We start from the raw sequence: 24325 nt of genomic DNA, 5'->3' as shown, positions 1-24325 counted from the left end.
TCCACATCTGGCACTAATGAGCGCTAATGTGAGTGGCGGACAGTAGCGGAGTCTTGGCGCGGGGCCCTCGGCTTATATTGACAGCTCCGTCGATCATCGAAGGATTTGCGGGCTTTAATTCAACGCAGGGTCAAAATTGAAGGACTACGCATAATGCCATCAAGCAATCCCCAGCACCCGTTAAACCCATTTGTTGAAGACGTTAGCGATGAAGGAAACGGGAATCATAAGTCAAAAAGTTTTGATGCACAGCGCAAGCTATTCTCATGGTCGGAGGTGGGTGGATGAATGCATGCTAGCTGGATAGATAATACACCGTAACAGGCCAATTACTGACGAAGCTCGAAACAAAGATTTGCAATCAGCATGAGTCCGTCCTGTTATCTCATCTGGAAATGCTGAATGGCGTGAAGAGCCAAGTCGCGGGCGATGGGGAGTCCTTCCGACTGGTCTCCTCGATGGCCGAAAAGACGAATAAGTTAGTGATGCAATTCAGGGTAATCAAGAAACAGCTCGTGAGTCATTCTTAGCCCGTTGTATGGTAATTTCTCTTTGGTTCTGATGGGTCATTCAGATGAATAGTAAGTCTGGTCCCGATTTCAGCCGAAATCTAGGGAGGCAGAAGGGATTTGACAAGGACGAAGCGCCAAATCCGTTTGGGGGCGTGCCTGAGGCAGTGGGGAGTGGTAATGGTCACAGCGTCAGCGACTCGTCGCGAAGTAATGGCTCAAAAGAAAGAGAAAGAGGAGGGAAAAGGCACAAGCGGGCGAGAGTGGACGAGGACGCGGATGAGGATGTCGACGTCATGCAGGCGGAGGTCCAGCTGATGCAGGCGCAGGAGGGCCGGGCGTACGCGGCGATTTCTCGGTCTTCGAAGCGCAAGCGGCTGGATCTAGCTATTCCCGGCGCCGAGCAGGAAGTCGCAGATGTGATGCCTGTGGCATTAGAGACGGAGGATATTTCAGAGGAAGTTCAGCGGCGATTGAAAATCAAGGAGGAGCGACGCAAGAAAAGAGATGCTAAGCCCGAAAAGAGGAAACGGGATAGTCTTGCGTCGAACGGGAGTGCTTCTGCCTCGTCGCCTGGCGGTGTCGCGAGGCATAGGAAGAAGAAGGTCAAGACTAGTGATGCGGGAGAGGAGGAGAGTGCTGCGACCCCCAACTCTCTCTCGCAGACATCAGGTGGCAAATTTGGAGGGAGAAAGCGCGACCCAGAGATTTTGGACGAAAAGACATCGACGTCAGAAGTGAGAAAAAGACAGCGAAAAGCTTCCTGAGCTGATCTGCGAGTTCCATTGGACGATCCTGACTTGGTCTTCTGTCTTGTCGTTCTATTTTGAGCCAGAAGCCTTTTCTCAAAGAATGGAACGAAAAGACGAAGAAAAGCTTGTTGAGCAAGTTCCTAAGAGTTCTACTGAACGGTATAGAGCTGGTACGCTCGCACCTTCCTTCTTCTACTTCTCTCTCGCTGCCTAGAACAGTATACCTTACAGAAGTCGAAAACATATTCAGGAACAAGAAGATTGGTAAACGCTTGCTCAACTCAACTCGTTTCTGTGGGCTCTATTGGGGGATGCGGATCTTCTATGTTCTGTCTCTCCGATGAGGTCAGCGCGCAGAAAAACCATCAAAGTCAGGAACGGAAAAACAGAGTTAAGCTCTTCGAGTTGATTCCATGAGTTCGATTGGATGACCCAGAGCTGGTATGTTGTTTTCCTTCCTTTCGAAGGAAAGGCACTGTCTAAGTATGATGTATAGAACAAAATGCTCAAGCTTCAACCAATCATTAAAGATGTAGAATAGTGGAACGAGAGCTCTGAGGAAAATTTCTCCATGCGCGTGAGTACGAATCCTCGAATATGATTGGGGCATTCCCTGCGGAAATGCAAGTTGACATGCTATTTTTAGGTAGATCCGTCGCTGATAAGCTTATTTCCCCGGAAATTTCAGGAACAGGAAATGTGGTACCCGTACAATCTGGGGGAATCAAGGTGACAACGCACCTTCTCGCCCACGAATCCTGAGAAAAAGAATGATCTCGAGCGCTCTTAGCTCTGGTAGGCATGGCTGCCTTCATGTCAACCGTCTTTCTGACGCATTTACTGCAATGGAGAGCCACGGTCTCGACGAGGTATTACATCTTCTCTTAGAGCTGCTCTCGTCCATAAGAAGCTCGTCAATTTGCCCCAGGACTCTCTTTGATTTCTTTTCTTCTTCAGTCCCAAACCGTGTGCTCAGTTACTTGCTACCATCAGGTATCAAGTGACTATTCCAGATTCCAACTCGAAGAAACCAAAGAACACCACAAGAGCTCTTTATCACATTTCCACACCGCAGACCTTCACCTCACGCACCCACTGGCTATACGCGTCTCTCAATAGGGGCTGAAATCGGAGCGTTGCTTTTCAAATCGTTTTTGAATTTTCAAACTTTTGGACTCCAAAAAAAACAAACAAAGAGCCAAAACAAATCTGCTTTTAAATCGTTTCGCAACTTTTTTTTAACCTTTTTTCACTCACGAAGGAAATAAAGGGATCCGTTCTGGAGAGTAGGCACAACCGACCAGAGCCGATAGCAGTGGTATTCGCCAAAAAGACTTCCGCATCACCTTCACTCTCTTGAAGCTGTTCTTCTTTGGTAACCTTTTTTTCCGAGGAAGACCAAAAACCCAATGGCTTCCTACACCAACGGATTTAATACTTTCGGTGGGGACATGGCCCGGTTTCTTCAAGCTTCTGCTTCCAATGGCCACCAACCGAACGGAACTGGACAATTTGGCGGTAACACCAACCGCAATGGACATGTAAGTGTCTGTCTCTCTGGTGTGATATGTACTCGTTGCTAATTGGCTTCAGGGTCGCGTGAATCGCAACCAAAATGTAGCTATTACTTCCTCTTTCCCCTGTTATTTGAGGCACAAAGCTGACTTCCTCTAGTCCCCTCGTGGGAACAGACGGCGAGGAGGAAACGCTGGCGGTCAGAGATTCAACCAGCAGCCTCGTCGTTCTCCTCATACTCCTAATCCGAATGGGGCGAACACTCACAAGCGTGGGAACCATCCCAGACGGCAGGGTAGTTCGCCCAACAACAGACAGCCTCGGCAAAATGCGGTACGTTCTTTGCTGTTCGACTTCTTATGACTATGAAGCTGACAAAACAATAGGCGCCTAGACACCCGGGCAACAACAACAACAAGAACAACCACCACCAACAGCGTCGTGCACAGCAGCTTCGTGCTGCTTTCACACGCACCCGGGATGGTGACGTTGTGATGAGGGACGCATTTGTTGCACCCATCACGGCCCCGGCTGAAGAAGATAGAGACGTGGTCATGACAGACGCCCCTCCCCTCCCCGAAACGGTAAGTTCCTGTCCTAGGACCAAATCGAGGTTTACGATCGCATACTTACACCTTTATAGAGGGCCGAGTATCTCGCTCGGGGGGCTTTGGCAATGAACTGGATTGTGAGTTCAGTTCTTCCGCTACTTTGAGAGCAATTGCTGACGATTTCTCAGGCCACAGCCATGTTGAACCTCGCTGTGAACGACGAGGCTCAGGGGAGCACCACCACCGGCCTCCAGGTGGTTGGTGCCCCCTTCTACTTCTAAATTGTCTTTTTTACTTCCGGGGGGCGCCAGGGCAGCCCTGCAAATTGTCCATTCTGGGCACTGGAACGCCAAACCCTCCGCGAACCTGACATACCTCGGGACGTAGGCATTGGCAATGCCGCGTCCCACCCACCATTGCTTGACTGCTTGTGATGCCTGACGGGAGAACAACAACAAAAAACGCATAACCGTTCTGACCGGGAAAAACGAAACCTCCAAGAAGCCACAACATCACAATTACAAAGAACAAAACCAACGAACGAAAAAGGTTTCACCTGCACACACCATTTGAACGATGCTCTTGCGACTGCTGGCCGCCCTATTGAGGGCCCCAATAGGTGTCGGCCGGGTCGCCTTCGTTCACGACTTCGACTCTCTCTCTTCTCGAATGTCACTTTTGGGCTAGCAGCGTCAACATGGTGGTTAATCGTTCAAATCGTCGAAACAACTCATCCGATCCACAAACCAACAACCGAGAAACGTTCAGTCGAGTCGATACAATCAATCTGCGGCGACAAGCCAATTTCATTTCCAAATTTACAACCTCAACGACTACAACAACCATATAACAAGCCTTTGTGTTGAAGTCAATCTACCTTCGCCTTATCGACTGCTCCGATGCAGCGACTGAACATTCGATCGGACCTCTTCGACCTCCAGTTACCGACTGAACGATCAGTCAAAGAACAAAGTGAACAAGGGAATTGGCCGGCGCCGGCCACGGGATTGGAAAATCCCCGCGGAGGAAACTTTGAAGTCTCAGTCAAGAGACATTTTGAAACATCCCATCAGGGGATTCTTGGGGAAGATGTAGTCTCATCCACATGAAGTGGGAGACACCTTTTTTGTTTGAGAGAGGATTGATCCAAGTGGTCAAATCCGTTTTATCGAAGTTCTTTCCACATGAAGTGGGAGAACAGTTTCATTTTCCTGGGGAAGAAGGAGGGACTGGCTTACAGAGACCAGCTGCTCATGAGAGTTGAACGTTCTCACCACAGCAGTGGGAGGACATCTTTCTATCTGGGGACGAAAGAGAAGGAGAGACTTGAAACTTTGAAAATCACTGGTAAAGGCTGATCAAAAGACAAAAAAAAAGACAGCTGGAGGACTGATTTGTGATATGGGTTTCTTGTTATCTTGATGTATCCCGTTCAAGGTTTTTACCTCGTTCACAGACAAAAGTGACGAGGATGTTTTCCTTGATCCACTGCCCGAATGGGGGGATTTTCGTTGTATGTGTTGACTTTTGTTGACTTTTGTTACCTTTTTTTTCTTCTTTTTTTTTACGTTTTGAATGGAATGCTCGAGTTTTTCCTTTCAACTATTCCTCTCTTACTTTCAAGTCGACTGTAGAGTGTAGATGTGGATGTAGATTGTCCTCAGTATAGTAGTAGCTGTCCTGTGCTCTTTACGGGATAAAATTTGTCTCTTGCCCGTTCCTTGGGCTGATTCTTAGTTCACTTGATACTAGGAAGCTAATGCCACATTGATGAAGTGAGATAACTGCGAGCCCGCTGGCCGCTCCGAGAGACTGGACGCACCCATCAAAGGTGCATTTGTCCGCTTCTCGGAGACCATAGGCAATTGTCCGCGTAAGTAGTCATCTAATATCTGGCCGTCTTTCATCTTTCTATTCCCTCGTCCACTCCTCCATCCCCATCTTGATATCTTGCATCTTTCCGGCCAAGAGAGTCCACTATGACCGTACACGAGCTGGTTTCAGCCCCCCAATATAAACAACAAGCCACCTTTTTAGAATATTTATTCGATGAGCTGCATGTGATTTGCCAGCTGACCGTACCTCCGGGGGTACTTTCTGCCTAACGGCGACCTGTGTTAGTTGGTGCTGGCGCTAGGCTAGTCCCTGAAGCTTGGACTAAAGCCTAGTCTCTAGATCGTACAGCGAGTTTAGCCTGAACTTCACAGATGCGTCTTGGGTTACATCCGAACCCATGCTCTAGATTAACTCTATATTAATGAGCTCCCCTCCTGGAACCGCAACCTTTTTGCCTCCACTAGTCTGCACTGATGACAGACCCCTTTCACATGTCCCACCTAGAATCGCTCCCGGATGAGCTCCTGCTGCTCATCGCCTCCTTTGCCATGTCGCAGCCCACCATCGCAGCATTGGCTCGGACCAGTCACCGTCTGTACTCGATCTGCGACCCCTTATTTGTATCGGTGGAACGTTGCCCATGGCCAGAGCTCGGCCGTGTATTGGGCCGCGGAAAATGGAATTATGGTCACATTTCAAAAGGCGCTAGATGCTGGTGCAACTCTGCCAGTCGAATACTCCTATGGGTATTCTTGCTGCAAGGGGCGGCCACGAGGCCATTGTTCGTTTGATCATTGAGAAGGGAGCGAGTCCAGACATGGTAGCTCCAGAAGGGTCAACCCTGCTCTCGGTAGCTGCTTGGAATGGCCATGTCGCTCTTACAAGGACCTTATTAGCCTTAGGTGCACGGCAGGATAACGTATTACCGCCAAGTCACGCCCTGACAGTTGCGTCCCGCCGGGGTCACAAGAAAGTAGCTGCCATTCTGCTGCCCGACCTGGAGAACAATTACAATGAAGCTTTGGGTGACATGATAAAGGTGGAGGCACTCCTTGTGGCTATTTCGAATCGCCATAAGCGATTGTCCAATTACTGATTAGCCATGGAGCTCTAAACTTCTTTCCGGCGTCCGGGAGACTCCACTAAACACCGCTGCCGAAAATGGGGATACAGATATACTGTTGTTGCTTCTCAAGCATGGAGCCGACCCAAACAGAGTTTTGAATCGGCATGGGCGAGTAGGCCATGCTGCGCCTACAAAAGCGGTTTTACACAATCACGAAGAAGCCGCTCTCATTCTGGTTCAGCACACGGAGCGTCTCCACTGTACGCGGGCGTTGTCGATCGCGATGCAGCAAGATGACAAAGGATGTTTGAATCACTTCTCAGAAAAGGGGCAGCGCCTGACTTCAGCCTGTCTGATCTCGCGGGGCATTCCGAGGAAGATGATTTGACATATGAGTGGGTGCAGCCTATCGTCTACGCGGTTCAAAGCCAGGACACGCGCTTGGTGGAAATGCTTCTGGACCACGGAGCAAATGTCAACGTGCAGTGCCCCGGATGGCCTAAAACAGGATACGACGTAGTCTACAGTCATGTTCTCTTCTGGCTGTGGAGAAACAGCGTGAAGCAATGGTTGATCTTTTACTTGAGCATGGCGCAGACCCAAACGTTGTTGATTTGGCCAATCAACCTCCCGCTGACCTACGCTAGTTCATCCGGAAATGGGTATATCATAAAGTCTCTGCTGGACCATGGGGCTAACCTGTGCCGAGCAGTAGACAACATGGGCAAGAGAGTGTTGTCTTACAAGGAAGTTAGCATATCCATTCGGACTATGTTAGAAGAAGCCGAGAAGAATTGGTCTGGTGAACCCTAGCCTCCAATGCTTTCCTCCATGTTCCCTTTGTCGCTTTTGATCACAAATGGTGAGTTCTCGCAAACAACTAGAGGAGCGCATGATCACTGAACTGACTGCAGCTTCTTTAGTAACTTGGATGCTCGATATTCTTGTCCGGGCAGTTAACTGACAAAGACCAGCTGATGTTACTGTTCATATGTTATATGATGGCGTTGGATCAGCCCTTACCGAGTGCAAGTACCGGTGGAACCTGGTACAAGGGTACCATCCTCAATTCCATTACTTAGAACTATGTCTCAACCATCAACTCGCGCTGTACAATCTACCTCAGCTGCTGAGAGCGGTGGTACGCCTCCAACAGTGTCTAGACGCAGATTAGCAAGATATACCTACACGCAGTATTCTATAGTTATCATATCCAGACATAGGAGGATGCTATTCCCAAGCAGCTCAGGGACAAGCAGAAGAAGGGAGAGAAATCCAACTAGGAATTGTAAAATAGTCCACATAAGTTTCAGTCTCGTTCTTGATACGATCTGAGTGGCAGGAGATACTGGACTCGGAAGGTTGAGCCCATGTCTAGCAGTCGCAATCTCTTTGCCGAACTAGGGCTGTACAAGCGAGCCCCTAGAGAGAACGGCTTGATTAGGCCTTTTTTAGCGGCACATGTAGCCCCTGAAAGGTGCTGTCTTCTATTTATTGAATGGCGAACCCTCCGTCCCCCGCTTTTTCGCAACCATCGGGTGGGATTTAACGGCCCCAGTTCTGATAAATTTGGCAACTTCACTTTGAGCTGGTAACTGACATCATTGGCCGTGCCAGTCAAAATATGGCTGAATCTGCTGCTTTCAATGGCTTCAATGCCTTCACTGGCTGGGACACATACGCGTCTCGAAATCAAGATGATCGTACCACAGCCCCTTTGGCTCGTCAGGGCATGACGCCTCCTAAGCACCTTTCATGCGCACTGTACATCCCACGACACGACGGGAGCACGTCGCAAATGACTCTGTACGATATAAGTGCTCAGTACGCGGCTGCCATAGGCGGCGTTTCCATCGGATCAAGCGAATACGTGGTAGCCCTGGGTTTGATGCAGAAACCGGGCAGCAACGGTTCGAACGGCGCTTCTGTAGCATACGACGTGACGTTCAGGGTACAAGGACAAGGAGTTGTGGGTTTGGTTCGATGCCAAGAATCGACGGCGCAGGAGCCGCCAGAGGTCGAGCTGTATGTGCAGTACAATGCGTCACCTATGGCTCATGAAGTATAACTTAAGACTAACGTAATTTGCAGAGCCATTGCCAGCGCTGAAGACACGGCCGGGATTCTGACTTGTAAGGAGTCGGCTACTACAGGGCCAGCGGCCACAGAGACTCGAGTGTCTATCTCCTATCCAGTTCTCCCGTCGCCGACAAGTAATGTTCCTCATCAAGCACCCTTACCTTACTTCCGTGTAGCCGCGGAATCCTCAACCTGGGAATGGCAGACGCATCCCCATCACCATGGCCGTCTGCGCTACACGCTTGTTCGACTCCCAGCCGAGGGCCAGTCGGCTGACGCCCGCCGGGAAGAAATCCTTGCAATCTACAACCACGTCGGGGTGGCGGCGTCCGTGTCGCTGCCGTATAGTGAAGGGGTCCTTCTTCTTCCTCCCCGAGAAGATCCTCGAATGGAAACGATGGTGGTAGCCAGTCTCCTGGCAATGCTCTGGCGTTTACGCGACTTGAGCGGAGCAGAGGGAAAGCGCGGAGGCAGGGTAACAGAATCAATGAAGAAGCGGGTTAGTTCCTTGAAAGGATTACTGGGGCGAAAGGCATAGGTGGTTGTGCTCTTTTCCTGTAGGAGTCTGTGGCCACCTTGCCAATATGCATTTAATAAGATTGAAGTACGGCCATGAAGAAGCACGCAAAAAACAAAGAAGAGTCCTTACGGAGTCAACAGGGTATCCCGTCTACAGATATTCCTGTTCCCACAGCAATGACCATCACCGTCACCACCATCCTCCCTCCTCCTCAGATACATTATACACCCAATTTCTATAGTGGGTTTGGCCATAAACTATTAAACTCCTTATATTTTTTTATACTATTATCCCTAATCTTAGTAGTATTTAATGCACTTAATTAGAGTTTCTTTATAGGGCTTTTCTTCTATCTATTACTACTCAGCCAGGGATTGCTTACGGATTGCTCATGGATTACTCATAGAAGCTTAGGGCTCCTTTAACCTACTATGGAGTTACTCACTATAATCCGCCATTGTTTTGTGCCCACTGTGTCCTTTAAATATCTTAGGGGTGCAGACCTCATTCTTTCATCTTACAAATCTTACTATACTTCCATCCAAAAACCACGCAGGAAAGGAAACCCAGGAATTATGAATAGGTTTTGCTCCGTAGCCAACAGAGCCACCTTAAGGGCACTCGGATCGCGGTTTGGCACACTTTCAACTGTACATCGCTTCTCCTGCTACTTCGCAAGGCTCAGGTTCTCTACTCAGAGTATGGACTCTACGTCTCGGCCAAGTGATATAGCCTTACTGGATGAATATCTCTCGCATCCCGACCTGAAGCCAGGTGTTCCCTGGGGCTTTAACATCTACCGCTGTGACTACAGCAATGACAAGACGTGGCAGCACATGCTGCACCTTATTGATGAAACTGTCCGCAACGCACTGGAGGTTAATGACGCGATGGACCTGTATCCACGGTACAAGCCAGTTCTAGTGGATGATAAGGAGACCTTAGAAGGAGCAACCTCGCATGATGTCCGCGATCATTTTATTGCTTGGGTGGCTGAGGAATTGCCCCGGGTGGTATCGCAACCAAATGAGTTCTTCGCACGGGAAGAATACACCTCAACCGGCCTTCGTCGAGAATGGAATTTGGGTACGCGATATAACTTTTGTCTTTTTGTGGATGATATTTGCATTGAGTCATTAGATGAGATGAGGTATCCTGTGGTGAAGTTGCTCTGGGGACAATGGGGAACCTTGAAGCCCCATGAACGAAACTATGCTGTACATCCAGAATATGAGGATGGTGAGACAGATGAGGATGATGAGGATGTTGGCTGGACGTATATGAGCATGGATGACTATATGCATTACTACGACCGTCTGAATGAGTACGACTGGTGGTATAACTACTACGCGCGGCCGCCCTACATGATTGAGCAGTATGGGAAAATTCCAGGATCATGGAGGAAGGGCTGAACCATCTATTCAGCAATTGTCTTGTTCGATTTAAATATAAGCTATATCTTCCTGGCAGTGCGGCCTGACAAATGTGACATGTCCTGTATTTCCCCTTGCTATCCATGCGAGGCTGGCTGCCTGTTCTTCGACTTCCTGAACCAAGATACCAGCGCTCGTCTGAACCTCTCTTCAAGCTGCTGGAGCAATCTTTCCACCGTTTCTTCGTCCAGATATAGCGTCAAGTTCGTGCCGTTTCGTTCACCCCAGAGTCCATGGTCTGCACTTCTCTGTGCAGCTTGGCCAACGATTCATCGCCCACAAAGTCCACTTATATACCTTTCAAATTGCGTAGGGATCCTGATTTCGTGGCGCGATTGACAATTTAGGCGTGTCCGAGTTCGCCTTTATATCCCCTTCTCCTATGGATGTTTCTCAGGAGGTATGGGAGATTTGGTGGAAATGAAATGAGGATTTGTGTACGCCAGGTCGAGTACTGCGGTGGACTGAAGCTATTTATCAGTTTGCAACATACATCCTATGTAGTACGAACAACCAAGACTATACTTTATTTCCAGCACTATTATACCCTTGCATTACACTAGTTGAAATATGGCATGTGTAGAGAGTCCACAATTTAGGCACACGCAGGTCTTTATGATGTGCATATGCAAAGTTGCACAAGTAATATAAACTTTTTGCCAAAAGTATAAGATAGTCGACATCAGTTCAGAGTGTCATGACAAGACTTACAACATTCGAGATCGCATCATATACCAGGATCATCTTATTCTTTCTTTCAAGCGCCTTATAATGGTGACAATGAATATTGACATGCAGGAAAAGATATCTTGCATATCTCAACCTTGCAGTCACGTCTTCATCTTCCCACATGCTATCAATATCTCCCTCGCCTTTTCCTCTCCAAAGGCCTTGAACAAGGCTTGCCGGCCTGTTGTTCCTTGGTCGTCAGATATATCCATGTCGACCCCCTGCTGAAGAAGCCATTGAACCACACTCTCATCTACAAAACAGGCACGGTGTAAAGGCGTGGCGCCGAATCCATCCTGCGCATTCAAGTTTGCGCCGTGAGCAACAAGCAAAGTTGCTTCATGCATTTTATCGAAGGTAATTGCACAGAAAATGGGAGTTGTTCTGAACACATCATTTGAGTCTGAGGCTAGCTCCACATGGATCTCATGCTGGTGAAGTTCGCTTTGATGTGGAGTCTCGAGGTAATTCCAACTTTTCGTATTCAACACTGATGTTGAGGCGACGGCAGAAACATTTGCATTATGCTCCAGGAGGAGTTCAACTAGAGCTGCTGACCTTTGAGGTTCCTGGCCTTCGGGAGCACAAAAAGCCGCTGCTTGATGAAGGGGAGTAAATCCCTGTACGGTCGCAGCATTGGGGTCTACGCCTGCATTCAGCAGGTCTCCCACCACGTCTATATGATTCCACTGGGCTGCGAAATGTAAAGGAGCCCATTTATAGATGCTTGTGGCGCCAGCGTCAAGCCCATTGCATAGCAAGGACCGCACCATCTCTGTCTGGCCATTTTCCGCAGCATAATGAAGGGCGGTACCTTTAGTTCTTGACAGGACTTGGAGGTCATCTTTGCTCTTGAGCAGCAATTGTAGACACTCTACTGAACCACCAAACGCTGCATAGTGCACGGGGCTCGAGTCAAACTCATTTCGAATTTGGGTCTCTGCTCCCGCAGAAAACACTGCCTGCATGATATCTCCTCTAGCCGCAGCAGCAGCAAGGAATAGTGGTGTCTCGCGGGCATAATTCCTTACATGGACATCCGCCCCTGCAGCAAGGAGCAGATTTGTCATTTGTGAGCTTCTGCTAGCTGCAAGATGCAGCGGAGTTTGCTCGTCAGCGTCCTTGGCATTAACATGAGCCCCCAGGCGGAGCAGTACCTCCAAACAGGCAATTGCCGATGCTTCATCGTCCACCGTACATGCACAGTGAATTGGCTGGCGATGGTCAAATCCAAGTGCTGATTTGTCTGTATATTCCACCGGAGACCCACACTCGGTAATCAGATACTCAATGACATGTGCGTGGCCCCTGACACTGCTTCGTCCAGTGCTGACAGGCCGTCTTCTGAGCGCTGGTGCGGATCAGCGTCATGACGGATTAGTAATTTGCAGGCCTCTAGGTTGCCATGAGCTGCTGCCCAGCTGAACGGCGTATGCCATACTCCTCTCTCAGGATCGATGAATGAATGGGGTAGGGGGGCGCCGGCCTCAAGTTGTTGCCTTAATGTGGCCAGGTCGTTGTCCTGGGCGGCTTGTTGCACAGTCCGAGCGGCAGTGATATTTCCTGCATTCATTATTAGGAATAATGCGCTGTTGTGCTCAAATGCAGGGGGTGAAACAGGAGCCTGGAAAATTTCTTCAATAGGCCTTGTGGATGCTCAGGGAAACGAGCGAATGACTAGTGAAGGGTTTGAGCTATCCTAGAATGCCTAGATATAGTGACTGCCTAAACTTTTAGGCTACCAGTGGGCAGCCAGGTGGATACACAGCAAATACAATTAGCTGATAGAGGGCTTTCCAAATAAGGTAGTCCAGAAATATAACAGAAATTGCAAAATCACAAATATATATATCTGAGGTAGAATAATAATTACTAGGGTGCGATCACCGACTCCTGAACAGGGCACGGCGGCCTCTAAGTGAGCAGGCCCTCAAGTGGACAGGATTAAAGTCAATATTACCTACATGACCTGAAGTCACTAAGAGCTGAAGTGTACCCAAATCAAAGCAGTATAACTAATGGTTAACAGATCCTGAAGTGACTATGACTAATAGACACACTCTTAGGTTAACATGCTCTAAGCTTGAAAAGGCTTCAGCCTAGATTATACTTATCCTCCATTTAACAATTATTCTCAGTTTTCATACTCACTAAAGATGAGTCAGATGCTGCCATCATCCACTCAAGTAGTAATCTATGTAGTAATCACTACTATGATTGAGTCATGCTCTTGTTGCAGTAGCTGAAAAGCAATCCTGATCGGCAGCTTACCCCTCCCAGAGCTGTTCATGTTTGTCATGTTAGGGCTGCGAGGCAATCCAACAAGATTAGGCCAATGCTTTATGGGCAAATACAAGAAGTTAAGGCTGCACTACTCGTGCTTTGTTCATACTTTGAAGTGATCATTCTTCTCACTCGAGTCTCGAATTTCTCCCTCACTCAAACCCTCATCGACGCCATGGAAGACACTCCCAGCATGATCACTCCCAACAAGGACTCAACCCTCACATTCCGCGAAGTCACCGAAGAAAACTGGCGTGCGGTGGCAAACCTGAGCCTTAAAGAGGGCCAGGTAGGAAACCTCGCTCCCAACGTCTGGTCTCTCTGCGAAGCCCATTACTCCGAAGACGCGTGGGTACGAGCCATCTACGCCGACGAGACGCTTGTCGGCATGCTCATGATGGCAATATGGGATCCTGATGAGGCGTACTACATTTGGCGACTCATGATTGATGGCCGGTATCAAGGTCTTGGGTACGGTCGCCGGGCCGTAGAATTCGCGATTGCACATATACGACAGCACAACCCTCGAGCAAAGCAGTTGGGGGTGATGTCCACGCCGCCGGAAGGGAAGATGATTGCAAATCCGGCGAAGATTGTGAAACCTGAAGATTCGCCATATAAGTTTTACCAGAAACTTGGGTTCAGGCAGACTGCGCCGCCAGATGAAGATGGAGAGATTATGATGTCGATAGACTTGTAGATACCAATATTCGCCAATTGCCACTGGCCACGCGTCAAATTCACAAATTCACCAAAAATGAACAAGTGCGTGTTCAATATCCCTCTCTATCACTACAACAATATTCCGCTCTTGCACCTCTCCACTAGGAACAATTTCCGAGCGCGGTAGGACATTTAGTCAGGCTCTCTAAGCACCCGCTCCTGGATCATAAGAGAAGACCGGCTCTTCATCACGCAACAGAGATTGGATATCTCCGTGCGATGGGGCTATTACTGGCAAGATTGAGCACAAGCCTCAATGACAGGGATGTGGACAGGTACGCGCCTTTACATCTTGCCGCAATCAATAAACGCAATGACATAATCGAACTTTTGAGTGATTAGGGTGCGACCCCCTCTATCACGGATAAGAAGGGTAGGACAGGCTTATTTTATGCCGTCGAAGATTTTGACTATAACACGGTGCAAGCTTTGATCCCCCAATGGGTGGACGTGAACACAAGGGATTCAACAATGCGAAGTCCTCTTTTTGTGGCGGCAGAAGAGCTTAACGCCGAGCTGTTGCTTTGTTAATTGGACATGGCGCTGACGTCGAAGCATGTGATAAGTATGGATGCGCAGCACTTGATATGGCCGCATTGTCATTCTTACAGACCTTCATGTCACCCTGAGCTACAGGTGAACTGGTCACGGAACTCTCTACCTGCCCATTGAGCATGGGAATGTCCTGAGGTCGGTTACTTCTACAGCTAGTGCAAACCTGAACTGGCGTATTGATCAGGCTCCTTATCCAAATTTTGGCTGTCCGGCTCGGCAATTTCGTCATTGCAGGGCTACTCGTCCTTGGAGGGACCTCGACCGACAAGGGACCTGAGGAAACGGATTAACTCCCATCGTCCGTAGCACGTGTCTACAGAGATAGGCCCACCATTCGTGCCCTGGAAATTGGAAAGAGTCTGAATTACCACCTTTTTCTTCAAGCTGCGCAAGATGGCCGTACAGATGACTTGAGATCGCTGGTGGATAACGATGAACGACGACCTCCCCGTATTCCTTCGATGATGGTTACGATAGCATGCATTTTCGGCCACGCCGAGGCCATAAACGCCCTAATTTGAGCATCCTTGACAGAGCTGTGAATAGCAAGAACCGGGCATGCCCTGAGACCTTTGCAGAGATGATTGTTTAGCAACTCGTGCGCTGCACAAAACAATTGCAATTGTACTCCGTAGTTCATACTATCCCCTGCCTGTTCAGCCAAAGCTGGATGAATACGAACCAGCGGGCTACAAAAGGAATATTCAGTACTATTCAACCGTTATATCATAGTAAATGAATTCTGCGATTCAACAAATTCCACGTCAAGTGCCACCTGTAAGAAAAGTGGCCGTGTCTGCCAGTGACCCCATTGGCTTGAGGCTATCATCGACCAACGCCAAACTCCAAAACCGTATATACATGCTTATTATCATACACTTCAGCCATAAAACCACCACCACCCGGACAACATTATTCCTTTTTCGACTCCTCCTTGTCCCCATCCTTCTGCCCCCACGTCCACACATCCCAGATATGCTCCTTGATCAAATCCCCATACCCCTTCCCCTCTTCCAACGCCTTCTGCTCCTCCCTCAGCCGCCGCTCCTTCCACCCCTCCGTCTCCCCACCCATCCAAATCCGCTCCGCAACCCCCTTCTCCTGCGCCTGCCTCGCCTTCAACTTCTCCAGCTCCTCGCCCACCAGCCCTCCCTCGCGGATCTGCGCCTCCCGCGCCGCACGCAGTTTCGCCTGGACTTCCTGCGCCCGCTGGCTGGGGAGATCGGGTATGGCGAGCGACGGGGTGGAGGTGATGCGCGCCTCGATGCGGTCGACGATACTGCGCCCTGTGCGTTCGCGGGTGAGGTGGTTTGCGGAGACGCAGAAGGCGCCTGCTAGGAGGACGGTGAGGTGGTCTAGTTTTCTTGGGGGGAGGGCGATGAGCACAGGCGAGGCGACGAGGAAGGTTAGGGCGGCGTAGTGTTTGAAGCGGATGTAGTCTGCTTCTCGGACGGAGTGCATGTCTGGTTCGGTGTTGTTTGTGGTCATTTTGATGTGGTGGATTGAGTTGGACCAATTGAGGTTGTGGATTCGGAAGAAGCGAGCTTGTTCAGGGATAATCTGAATTGATTAGAATTTTGATAATGTTGTCAGTTTATTTGATTTCTGAAGACTGTGATGTCGATGATGGTTGATGCAAAATTTACGGTGGCCGAAGTAGCCATAGATGCAGTCCTGGCCAGCATTTTTCTGCTGCCTGATCCTTCAGGCACGAAAATTCATGGTACATCAGAATTCAGACAGTACTTCGCAGGCAACACATTCGAGGTTAGAAGATGGGCACATTCTAAATCACTTTCATATATTGGCCCAGGGCATATGAATCTGAATTGTTCATTGACTGTTAGTTTCTACCGGATGGAGCTGTTATAGAGTGGTTAAACCCAACCCGGAAACCCGAACCCAACCCGGCCCGAACCCGCCTTGGGCTGGGTTCGGGCCTGGGGGTCCCCAACCCAGGGGTCGGTTGGGTTCTAAAAACGGGTTTTAATTACATTACCTAGTAATTAGAATACCTTAAGTGAAAATCTGACTTAGGTTAGATTTCACTATTTCTATGGGTATACCTTAAGGTAAATATATATATATATATATAGTGCTAGTATGGTATTGAAAAATTATATACATACTAACTAGATTAGGTAGGCGGAGAGTTGATTTTTCGGCAGAATAGAACCCAACGGGTTGAATATCTAGAACCCGCTGGGTTATGGGTTGGGTTTGGGCCCTAAAAAATTAGAACCTGAACCCGGTGGGTTGGGTTCTAAAGATAGGGGAACCCGGCCCAACCCGTGAAAATAACAACCCTAAGCTGTTAACGCATCACCAGTCCAGGATTGGAATTGATTAGAGTTGCATTTGATTAGAGTTGCATTGGTTATCTTGGCACTGTTTTGCTTAGTAATCAGTATTTTATGATTTCCCTATAAACTTTGATATCACTAGATAGCCCCTGATCTAGGCTACCTAGATATCAAATATTGATTCAAAATATCTAGTGGTTGCTGAGATATAAGGGAATAATCATATCTGTTATAGGTTGGTATGAAAGTGGTGGTGATATATATATATATGGTACTAATCTTTGATAACTACTATGATTTAAAAATGTTTTTTAACCACCACCTATTCAACCCTATAGATATCAAATTGATATTTCAGATCTAGATTAGTATGATAATTACCATATATTTTATATAAAAATAATAATTTTATATAAGCATATTTGATAGGCCCTTGGCATAGGCGGATAGGCCTAAGGTAGGAGAAATTGAAATCTAAAAACTATTGAAATTTTGAATATTGCCTAGGCCTACTGCTAGCCTAGAGAGGTTAGTGACTGCCTATCTAGGCCTAGTGGTGGATTTTGCGGTGAAACTCACACCAAACCACTCAGGGTCGGATTCGATTTTAGCGGTTTGGTTATGCAACTCTACCAGAGGGATTATCTACCTGGAGAAGGATATTAGCCATCTCTTGTACATGAGATAGCCTAGGGAGGACTCTATACAGATCCCTAGATAGTATCCATTCTACTAATGATTCTTCTTGTGTAGGAGATAGTCAGTGATTATAGCTGTGTTGTTCAATTCAATATTAGCATCCATTCAGTTGATCTTAGAGGGTAGATCTAGGCATGTTAAATATCTCTGCAGTGCAGTGAATGCTTGAAATTTCATTCTTTTTCAAAGCAGATATTACTAGTTGAATCCTTCCCTCTTGCTCCACCAATTTTCCAGGGGTTTAACGCAGTTTTAATGGCATTTTAGTTGATTTGGATAGCTTCAGGATTCAAGCGCGTTGAAATTCAATGAGGGTGGCCGGCTCACCCAGGAATTACATTACTAGTGTAATCCATTTCAAAAACTGCTCTTAGTCCGCATAAGCGCTTACACACTGTGCTGACTCTTGAGTCTTTATTAGAGATAAAGAAATTCACTGTTTCTTTGCTAATCTATATAAGAGTAACAAGACATCCTAATACACGTGGCACGCAGCACGCTAACAAAAAAGGACCAAAAAAAAAGCCAGTAATCTGCAATGTGTTTGTGGCTTTATGCCAACAGAAATTTGGACATGAAGACCATCACTGGCGCGCAATGATTGAAGCTAGTTAAAGTGATCAATGACACTGAGAGGCCGGAAGAATCCCGATTCCCATCGAGCCCCAAGGTAAGCTCACCGAACTGGCCTAATTTCCCGGATTGTGGGATTCCTGGCAGACAGATGTGCCTTGGGTAATTGTTCAAAAATCGGGACATTTGGGGAGAGGCTAGGATATGGCAGACTACTGAAAGCCGAGTGTCACCGAAGATAGAGTACCATTGTCTCCCGGGTAATAGCTAGTGCTAATGCGGTCAGCAAAACAGCAAGAATTGGATGTCTACCCTCGGTATGAACAATTACAAACCCGTGGGACAAGCATTCATTTGATCGGGACCATGGCCGATCGAGGACCTGTGTTATTACTGGCACGGCTATGTCCGTTCAGATCCACGTACGCCTCTTCCAACTAGTGTGGCTGGCTGGCTGGTCGGGGCCTGGAAGCTTCATAGAGTCCGATTTGTCTCACATTCGTACATTCAACTCTCTTGGGAGCTGATGTCGCCGAGGATTCCACCAATTCAGAGAAGGGAGCGCCTCTATTTTGCTTTTAGCTGCAGAACTGTTACCTTAAGTGCAGATAACCTTCCCCACACATATACGACAGCTCTGGACTTGCATGGGGCCATGACTCGGCAGGTGTACTTCAGACGCCGCAGCAAATCAAGGCAAAGGTGAACGTGAAAGGATTGAAGCATTAGACTAGTCAATTGGCTCCCTGCGTTACCCATAATAGGCAAGTTTGTACTTCTACGTTTCCCCTTCACCGATTATTGGCTAATGCTCGGCCTTGGACAGCATAGCTTCTGCTGGGAATGTAGCAATAGTACCCGCGTATCTCAGCTGTATTGGATGGCCGACAGAGTCGATGTACAAGATATACTTGGGCATAGGGTGTACTAAAAATGGCTCAAAATACACAACATCGCGAGTCTGCAGTGCCAGCCATATAAAGCACAAAGTAGCCGGTTTCCAGCAAGCTTGCTCGATCGGATTCATAAAGACATTGGTATTTTCTATACTGCAGTAATAACCTTCGCAATGCATCTCTTCACCCCTTCGGGCTCGTACTCATCACCAATGTGATCGCTACATCGCACCCCCACGCTCAAGTCCCCATCTGCCATCAATGTGAGGAGAAGAAACCCGCTCCTCCGATTCCACAATGCGGACATAATAACAACCGTCCAGAGCTACAATCAGGCCAGTGCGCAACAACATACAGGTGCTCCGGCCACTGCGGTTCAGTGGCCATCCCGCACCTCAACACCCAGACCCTTGAATGCGACTACGCAGAAGTACCTGTAGGACCAGATGGATGCACCATCGACCAGTGCTACGATCCGCCCGAATGTCCCAGCGACTGCAACACCAAGTCAGAGTCGAACGACGTCTGCGTCAACGATCAAACCGGCTGCCCGGCAATGGATGGCTCGATTCGGCGATACGGCGGCAAAGACTACATCTACCGCTGCAACAAAGGCTTCTGCACTACGACCGTCAGCTCCATCAGCAATACCGATACCCTGAAGGAGTGTGCAGAGAAATGCTCGCGAGATCCGGCCTGTAGGATGGTCTCCCATCACAAGAAAACATGCACCCTGGCTACGACAGTCGGGACGGTGGAAAACGTCCCGGGCTCGGTTGTCCTCGAACCCGTCGGCCCCTCGCCAAATACACATGACGGCAACGACTGCGCGCGTCTCCACCAGACTCGCCAGACAATCCACGGATCGAGTTCCAGCTTCACTGCGATACACGTCTTGCTGACGCGGCATCATGCCATCCCAAACCGGCGGCGTCATATGAAGACTGCGCTGCGCAATGTGCGGCAGACTCCCAATGCGCCAGCGCCACGTTCTCCGGCGGCCATTGCTGTCTATCGGACCAGAAAGCACACCCTTCGAAGGAGACCGGATCAATCGCCTTGGAGCCACTTCCCGGCTACGGTTGTCCATACGTTGACTGGGCGGTCAAGGAGATTGGCGGCGTACACTACGAGTACCATTGCAACGCCAGGCTGGAATCCGGCGGCAAATGGACTCAGGTCCATGTAGCTAGCGAGATGGAGTGCGCGCTACAGTACTCCACGAATATCCACTGTACTGGTATTTCTCTGCGCGGGCAACAGTGCTATCTGGCTACGGCTCCAATCCACCTCCAGCCAAAGGGTAATTGGGTAGCCTTGGTACCGGTGAGCAGTCACAAGCAGCCCAAGGAGCCCAAGAAGCCCAAAGAGGACGGTCTTCAGGTCCCTGAGTGTAGAGTCTCACATGGGCAGTTGGTCGCCTACAAGGGCCACACCTACTCAATTAACTGCTATCGGTGGATTGGGGGTGATGGGTTCGCCACCGCTACCAAACACAGCCTGGCCGATTGTATCAAGATGTGCGCGGATTATGCCAATTATATTGCCCTGCACTATCTCCCTAGTCAGAAATCCTGTGCCATTCACGACAATATTCCGGGGGTGGGGACCCAGGGAGACTTTGGGGTTGCGTATGTTCGGAGGACTAGTTGATCGGAAGGCGACAAAGACGGGGGATGTGATAGGGCAATGGGGGTGGGTTGATTGAGGGGGATTATCTTACTCTGGAGACTGAAAGGGTAAAAGAACAGCTATGGTTTTCTGCAGATCGCTAGGAATGTTAAATACTTTGCTTTAGTAATCTTGTTTCTACATGCAAATATATAGATGTCTAGAAATAGAGGCAATAATAGACAACAGAACATGTAGTCCAGTAATTAGCTGCGCTACTGAGGTGTTCCTTAAGACCCTTAGAGATAATATTCTGTGAATACAAGGTTATACCTCCTGTTGCCTTCTTTTCAGTGTTACTATTCGACTTTCCCATAGTTTATAGGTCTGCCGTGCCGCCTGTGGAGTCTAGTGCTGGACATTCCGCCATTCAGTCAGCCAGAGACAAACACACAGGTTCACCATCGAAACCCACAGCTAAGAAAAAATGAGGAGCTAAATCTACAGAAAAATACACATGCACCTTCATCTGCAGTTACTATTAGAGGAAGAGGCATGCGCAGCTCATTGCATACTTTAAACCCAATGCATCAGCACTAATAAACTGCAGGCACTGAACTCCGCGTCAGTTATTCTAGATAGGACAAACATATCCAAATGCTGTGTGGCAAATGACTGTACCAGACTGGGTATATATATGAGCCACCCCGATGAAGGTGTCCAGCAGTAGATTATCAACCACAACATTACCTCAATTACAATTTCTCTACTCATATTTCACTTCATCATGGAGAAATCCTCTTACCTTCAACTTACGTGTTCCAGTGGGAGTCCAGGTAGTCTCACATTTGATCAGCAAGAACACTATTATGGAGCAGTTCCTCTTCATTTTAAGCTTCACCCTCAGAGGATGCAAGTACAACAAGTATCACAAAGAGATTAAATCTTTCACTAATGGCCCCCTTTTAGGCCTTAGTTATCTTAAGCTCCAGGGCACTCTGACCCTGTTCACTAACAAAGTTGCGAATCAGATTCTTTTTGGACTTATGTCCAAGTTAGCTGCCCTGACCGGAAAGGTATCTCCTCCTAATATAAAATTAAAGGCCTTATACACTAATCATCTCCGATCCACCCAGAACATCCAAATTCCCAGCATGCCCATGATCGATAACATCAGCACAGTCAACACCGAGCCGTCCAAAGATACCCCCAAAAACCCCGCTAAAGTTGAGACCAAGAAGCAGCTCAATGAGTTCGCGACCAAGAACCTAGCTAGCTTCCCTCAGTTCTCAGAAGACAAGATCCAGGAAATTACCAGCCAGGGCAGCCACCAACATCCAGGGCATCACCACTAAGTCTAATATTCCAGCAGAGGAGATCCCTAAGGCGGCCCAGCTGGCCTTTTATAACTTTACCATTCTCTATAGTCGTCCCCCCATATACCTCAGGCAAATTATAAAAGTACATGGAAGGTGCAAAATGCTAACAAATAACAGATGACAGCAGTTCCATGACTAGCAAAGAGTCCTGTATCCCAACAACCCAGGAGACCATCTGGGGTCTGTACAAGGTTGCTAAGTCTCTTAACCCTGACAACAAGTTCTCGGTTCACTCATTCAAGGGGTCGGACTTTGATAATGTGGCTACTGAATCAGATCTGACCAATGTTATCTTAAGCATGACCTTTAACACTGGTGCCAACATTGCCCAACGACTTAAGGACAAGATCCTAGACCCCTTGTCTAAGGCTGCTGTAGAGAAGAAGCTGAATCCTACTGTCATGGTCATTATCACTGATGGAGATCTATTCCCCCATTTCCATTCTTTATCCTTTTGTATTCCTTCGCGAGTTACTGACATACACCCAGCTCAGCAGCAGCATACCTAAATTCAGCGCGCAAGTCACAAAGTTCAAGTCCCAGCTTGACAGTGCTAACGCCACTGGACCCACTATCTTGTTCTGTCTCTGCCATGTAGGCAACAACCAGTCGGCAGCAGGGTCTCTCAAGGAGTTGAACACAGATCCAGCCATCAAGAACTTGATCTTGTACAGCAAGGATCCTATCAACACCAAGCTCCAGAGCATTGGTGGAGACAGCAATGCTTATGTCAGAGTGGTATGTTTCGTCTTCTCCTTTATACTTTAGGCTATGCTGACCAGGACAGATTATATCCGACCTGATCAAGGCTCTGGATCTTTAGGCTGTCAATTAGTGGGCTTGATTGGTTGACTTAGGACTATATTTATACTAAACTCAGTCGGTACACAAGACATATGGCTGGTGTGCATTGCTTTTAGCTACTATGCACGAGCACATAAATGGCAAAAACCCACACTTCCTTTGTGTATCCTACCCTCACATGGTATTTGAAATCTGGATACTCGACTCAGAGGGCCAGAATTAGGCTGGTCGAAGTTGATCCCATTATCACTCTGGGCCAATGAATGTACATATGACAGATCTCCACAGATCTKATTTTATTACCTAACTAGCAAGATTCCCATGCAGTAAAAAAATGAGTGAAGGCAATTAATTCCACTTATTTCTGAGGAGTGGCTCTCTCACTATACTCTTCTCGATTAGTTTCCGAAACCTAAAAGGCTATCTCTAGTGAGCCTTAGCTAGATTAAGGGTCCGGAAAGGTCTACCGATCGCTCAGCCCACACATTTCCGGAACCTTACTGAGCCAAGCCAATTTCTTAATCTGCGTGGCTTTCAATATAGGCATTAATGATTGTTGCGCAAGAAAACAACCATGTTACTTGGAATTTATGAAGCACCAGAGAGTATATATATACACTAAAATTAGAGTCCTAATGATGACAAGAGCATCAGTATCATGATAGAATACATCATCATCATATATTCTGTCATAGATCTTACCACCTAGAGTAGTCCAGTAAATGAAATGTATTGTATACCAAAGACCCAGGCTATCAAATGATCCATGATCTAGAATGGTATATGAACCAAAACCATGCTCTTGGTTCAGCACCATTCTGCTCCTACATACAATTGCTACTCCTGCTTTCGACCAGATCTCAAGTTTTTTCCCTGACAGATATTCCTTCAAACGTTACAAATGGTTTTACAATGCAATCCTTCCACCATAAAGGACCAGCTCCCATGACTTCATCATGCGTCTATTTGTATTCTTTATGGTCCTGTCTCCAGTGGAAGTTTCCAAGCCTTTTTCCTTACAAGCATCAGAAGCATCATTTTAGTGTATATGTTATTTTGAACACAAAGACTCAGAAGATTATTATATTATATTTATATGCTTAACACTGGGTACAAAAGGATCAAATATTCCATGTCTGGATACCCATGTCTCAAATATACTATGTCTGCAAACACTATAGGTGAGTGAAGGATATATATACATACAATAACTCAACGCTTTAAAAGACCTTTTTCAAACACGTTATCAGCTGTACAATATACTGAACTTTTGGTTTAATACTATCTCTGTGCACGTATTATACATTTATACTACTATAAGGATGCAACTATTAAGCTGAACTATTGCTAAATCTTGTCCATAAGCTGGCAGAACCACCGCGGCCTTACCACGGAAGAACTTGACCTCTACAAAATGCAGCCTGAGATCACTGTTGTTCTATGAAGGGTTATGTTCTTGCGGCCCTGCCTCTATTCATGAGTCTTCTACGGAGTGGAAAAATCTGGTTA

At 47.7% G+C, this 24325-nt stretch overlaps 10 protein-coding genes across 10 annotated transcripts; 8 read left to right on the top strand and 2 right to left on the bottom strand.

Annotated features, from left to right (window-relative positions):
• Positions 1–153: 153 nt before the first annotated feature.
• Asppvi_008275 (uncharacterized protein) lies at positions 154–1276 on the top strand (the record flags this gene model as incomplete). Its single annotated transcript, XM_043304148.1, has 3 exons — positions 154–276; positions 354–515; positions 575–1276. 3 exons carry the CDS (start codon positions 154–156, stop codon positions 1274–1276), a joined length of 987 nt encoding a protein of 328 aa, XP_043160083.1.
• Positions 1277–2670: 1394 nt separating this feature from the next.
• On the top strand, positions 2671–3608 carry Asppvi_008274 (uncharacterized protein; the record flags this gene model as incomplete). Its single annotated transcript, XM_043304147.1, has 5 exons — positions 2671–2802; positions 2855–2878; positions 2936–3109; positions 3163–3360; positions 3516–3608. The coding sequence occupies 5 exons, from the start codon at positions 2671–2673 to the stop codon at positions 3606–3608; spliced, it is 621 nt and encodes a 206-aa protein (XP_043160082.1).
• Positions 3609–5872: 2264 nt separating this feature from the next.
• On the top strand, positions 5873–7042 carry Asppvi_008273 (ankyrin repeat domain-containing protein; the record flags this gene model as incomplete). Its single annotated transcript, XM_043304146.1, has 3 exons — positions 5873–6217; positions 6264–6534; positions 6558–7042. The coding sequence occupies 3 exons, from the start codon at positions 5873–5875 to the stop codon at positions 7040–7042; spliced, it is 1101 nt and encodes a 366-aa protein (XP_043160081.1).
• An 811-nt stretch (positions 7043–7853) lies between these two features.
• Asppvi_008272 (uncharacterized protein) lies at positions 7854–8846 on the top strand (the record flags this gene model as incomplete). The annotated part of the gene is made up of 2 exons (XM_043304145.1): positions 7854–8254; positions 8321–8846. The coding sequence occupies 2 exons, from the start codon at positions 7854–7856 to the stop codon at positions 8844–8846; spliced, it is 927 nt and encodes a 308-aa protein (XP_043160080.1).
• Positions 8847–9529: 683 nt separating this feature from the next.
• On the top strand, positions 9530–10240 carry Asppvi_008271 (uncharacterized protein; the record flags this gene model as incomplete). The annotated part of the gene is made up of 2 exons (XM_043304144.1): positions 9530–9914; positions 9969–10240. The coding sequence occupies 2 exons, from the start codon at positions 9530–9532 to the stop codon at positions 10238–10240; spliced, it is 657 nt and encodes a 218-aa protein (XP_043160079.1).
• An 851-nt stretch (positions 10241–11091) lies between these two features.
• On the bottom strand, positions 11092–12563 carry Asppvi_008270 (uncharacterized protein; the record flags this gene model as incomplete). Its single annotated transcript, XM_043304143.1, has 2 exons — positions 11092–12227; positions 12278–12563. The coding sequence occupies 2 exons, from the start codon at positions 12561–12563 to the stop codon at positions 11092–11094; spliced, it is 1422 nt and encodes a 473-aa protein (XP_043160078.1).
• An 885-nt stretch (positions 12564–13448) lies between these two features.
• Asppvi_008269 (GNAT family N-acetyltransferase) lies at positions 13449–13973 on the top strand (the record flags this gene model as incomplete). The annotated part of the gene is made up of 1 exon (XM_043304142.1): positions 13449–13973. The coding sequence occupies one exon, from the start codon at positions 13449–13451 to the stop codon at positions 13971–13973; it is 525 nt and encodes a 174-aa protein (XP_043160077.1).
• A 1490-nt stretch (positions 13974–15463) lies between these two features.
• Positions 15464–16039, bottom strand: Asppvi_008268 (uncharacterized protein; the record flags this gene model as incomplete). Its single annotated transcript, XM_043304141.1, has 1 exon — positions 15464–16039. One exon carries the CDS (start codon positions 16037–16039, stop codon positions 15464–15466), a length of 576 nt encoding a protein of 191 aa, XP_043160076.1.
• A 3020-nt stretch (positions 16040–19059) lies between these two features.
• On the top strand, positions 19060–21988 carry Asppvi_008267 (uncharacterized protein; the record flags this gene model as incomplete). Its single annotated transcript, XM_043304140.1, has 5 exons — positions 19060–19085; positions 19182–19980; positions 20046–20653; positions 21610–21709; positions 21770–21988. The coding sequence occupies 5 exons, from the start codon at positions 19060–19062 to the stop codon at positions 21986–21988; spliced, it is 1752 nt and encodes a 583-aa protein (XP_043160075.1).
• Positions 21989–22143: 155 nt separating this feature from the next.
• Positions 22144–22835, top strand: Asppvi_008266 (uncharacterized protein; the record flags this gene model as incomplete). The annotated part of the gene is made up of 3 exons (XM_043304139.1): positions 22144–22416; positions 22502–22750; positions 22800–22835. The coding sequence occupies 3 exons, from the start codon at positions 22144–22146 to the stop codon at positions 22833–22835; spliced, it is 558 nt and encodes a 185-aa protein (XP_043160074.1).
• Positions 22836–24325: the final 1490 nt, after the last annotated feature.

The sequence above is a fragment of the Aspergillus pseudoviridinutans genome (assembly GCF_018340605.1).
Source record: "Aspergillus pseudoviridinutans IFM 55266 DNA, scaffold_5, whole genome shotgun sequence".
Lineage (NCBI taxonomy): Eukaryota > Fungi > Ascomycota > Eurotiomycetes > Eurotiales > Aspergillaceae > Aspergillus > Aspergillus pseudoviridinutans.
This window is presented reverse-complemented; position numbering and strand designations above follow the sequence as displayed.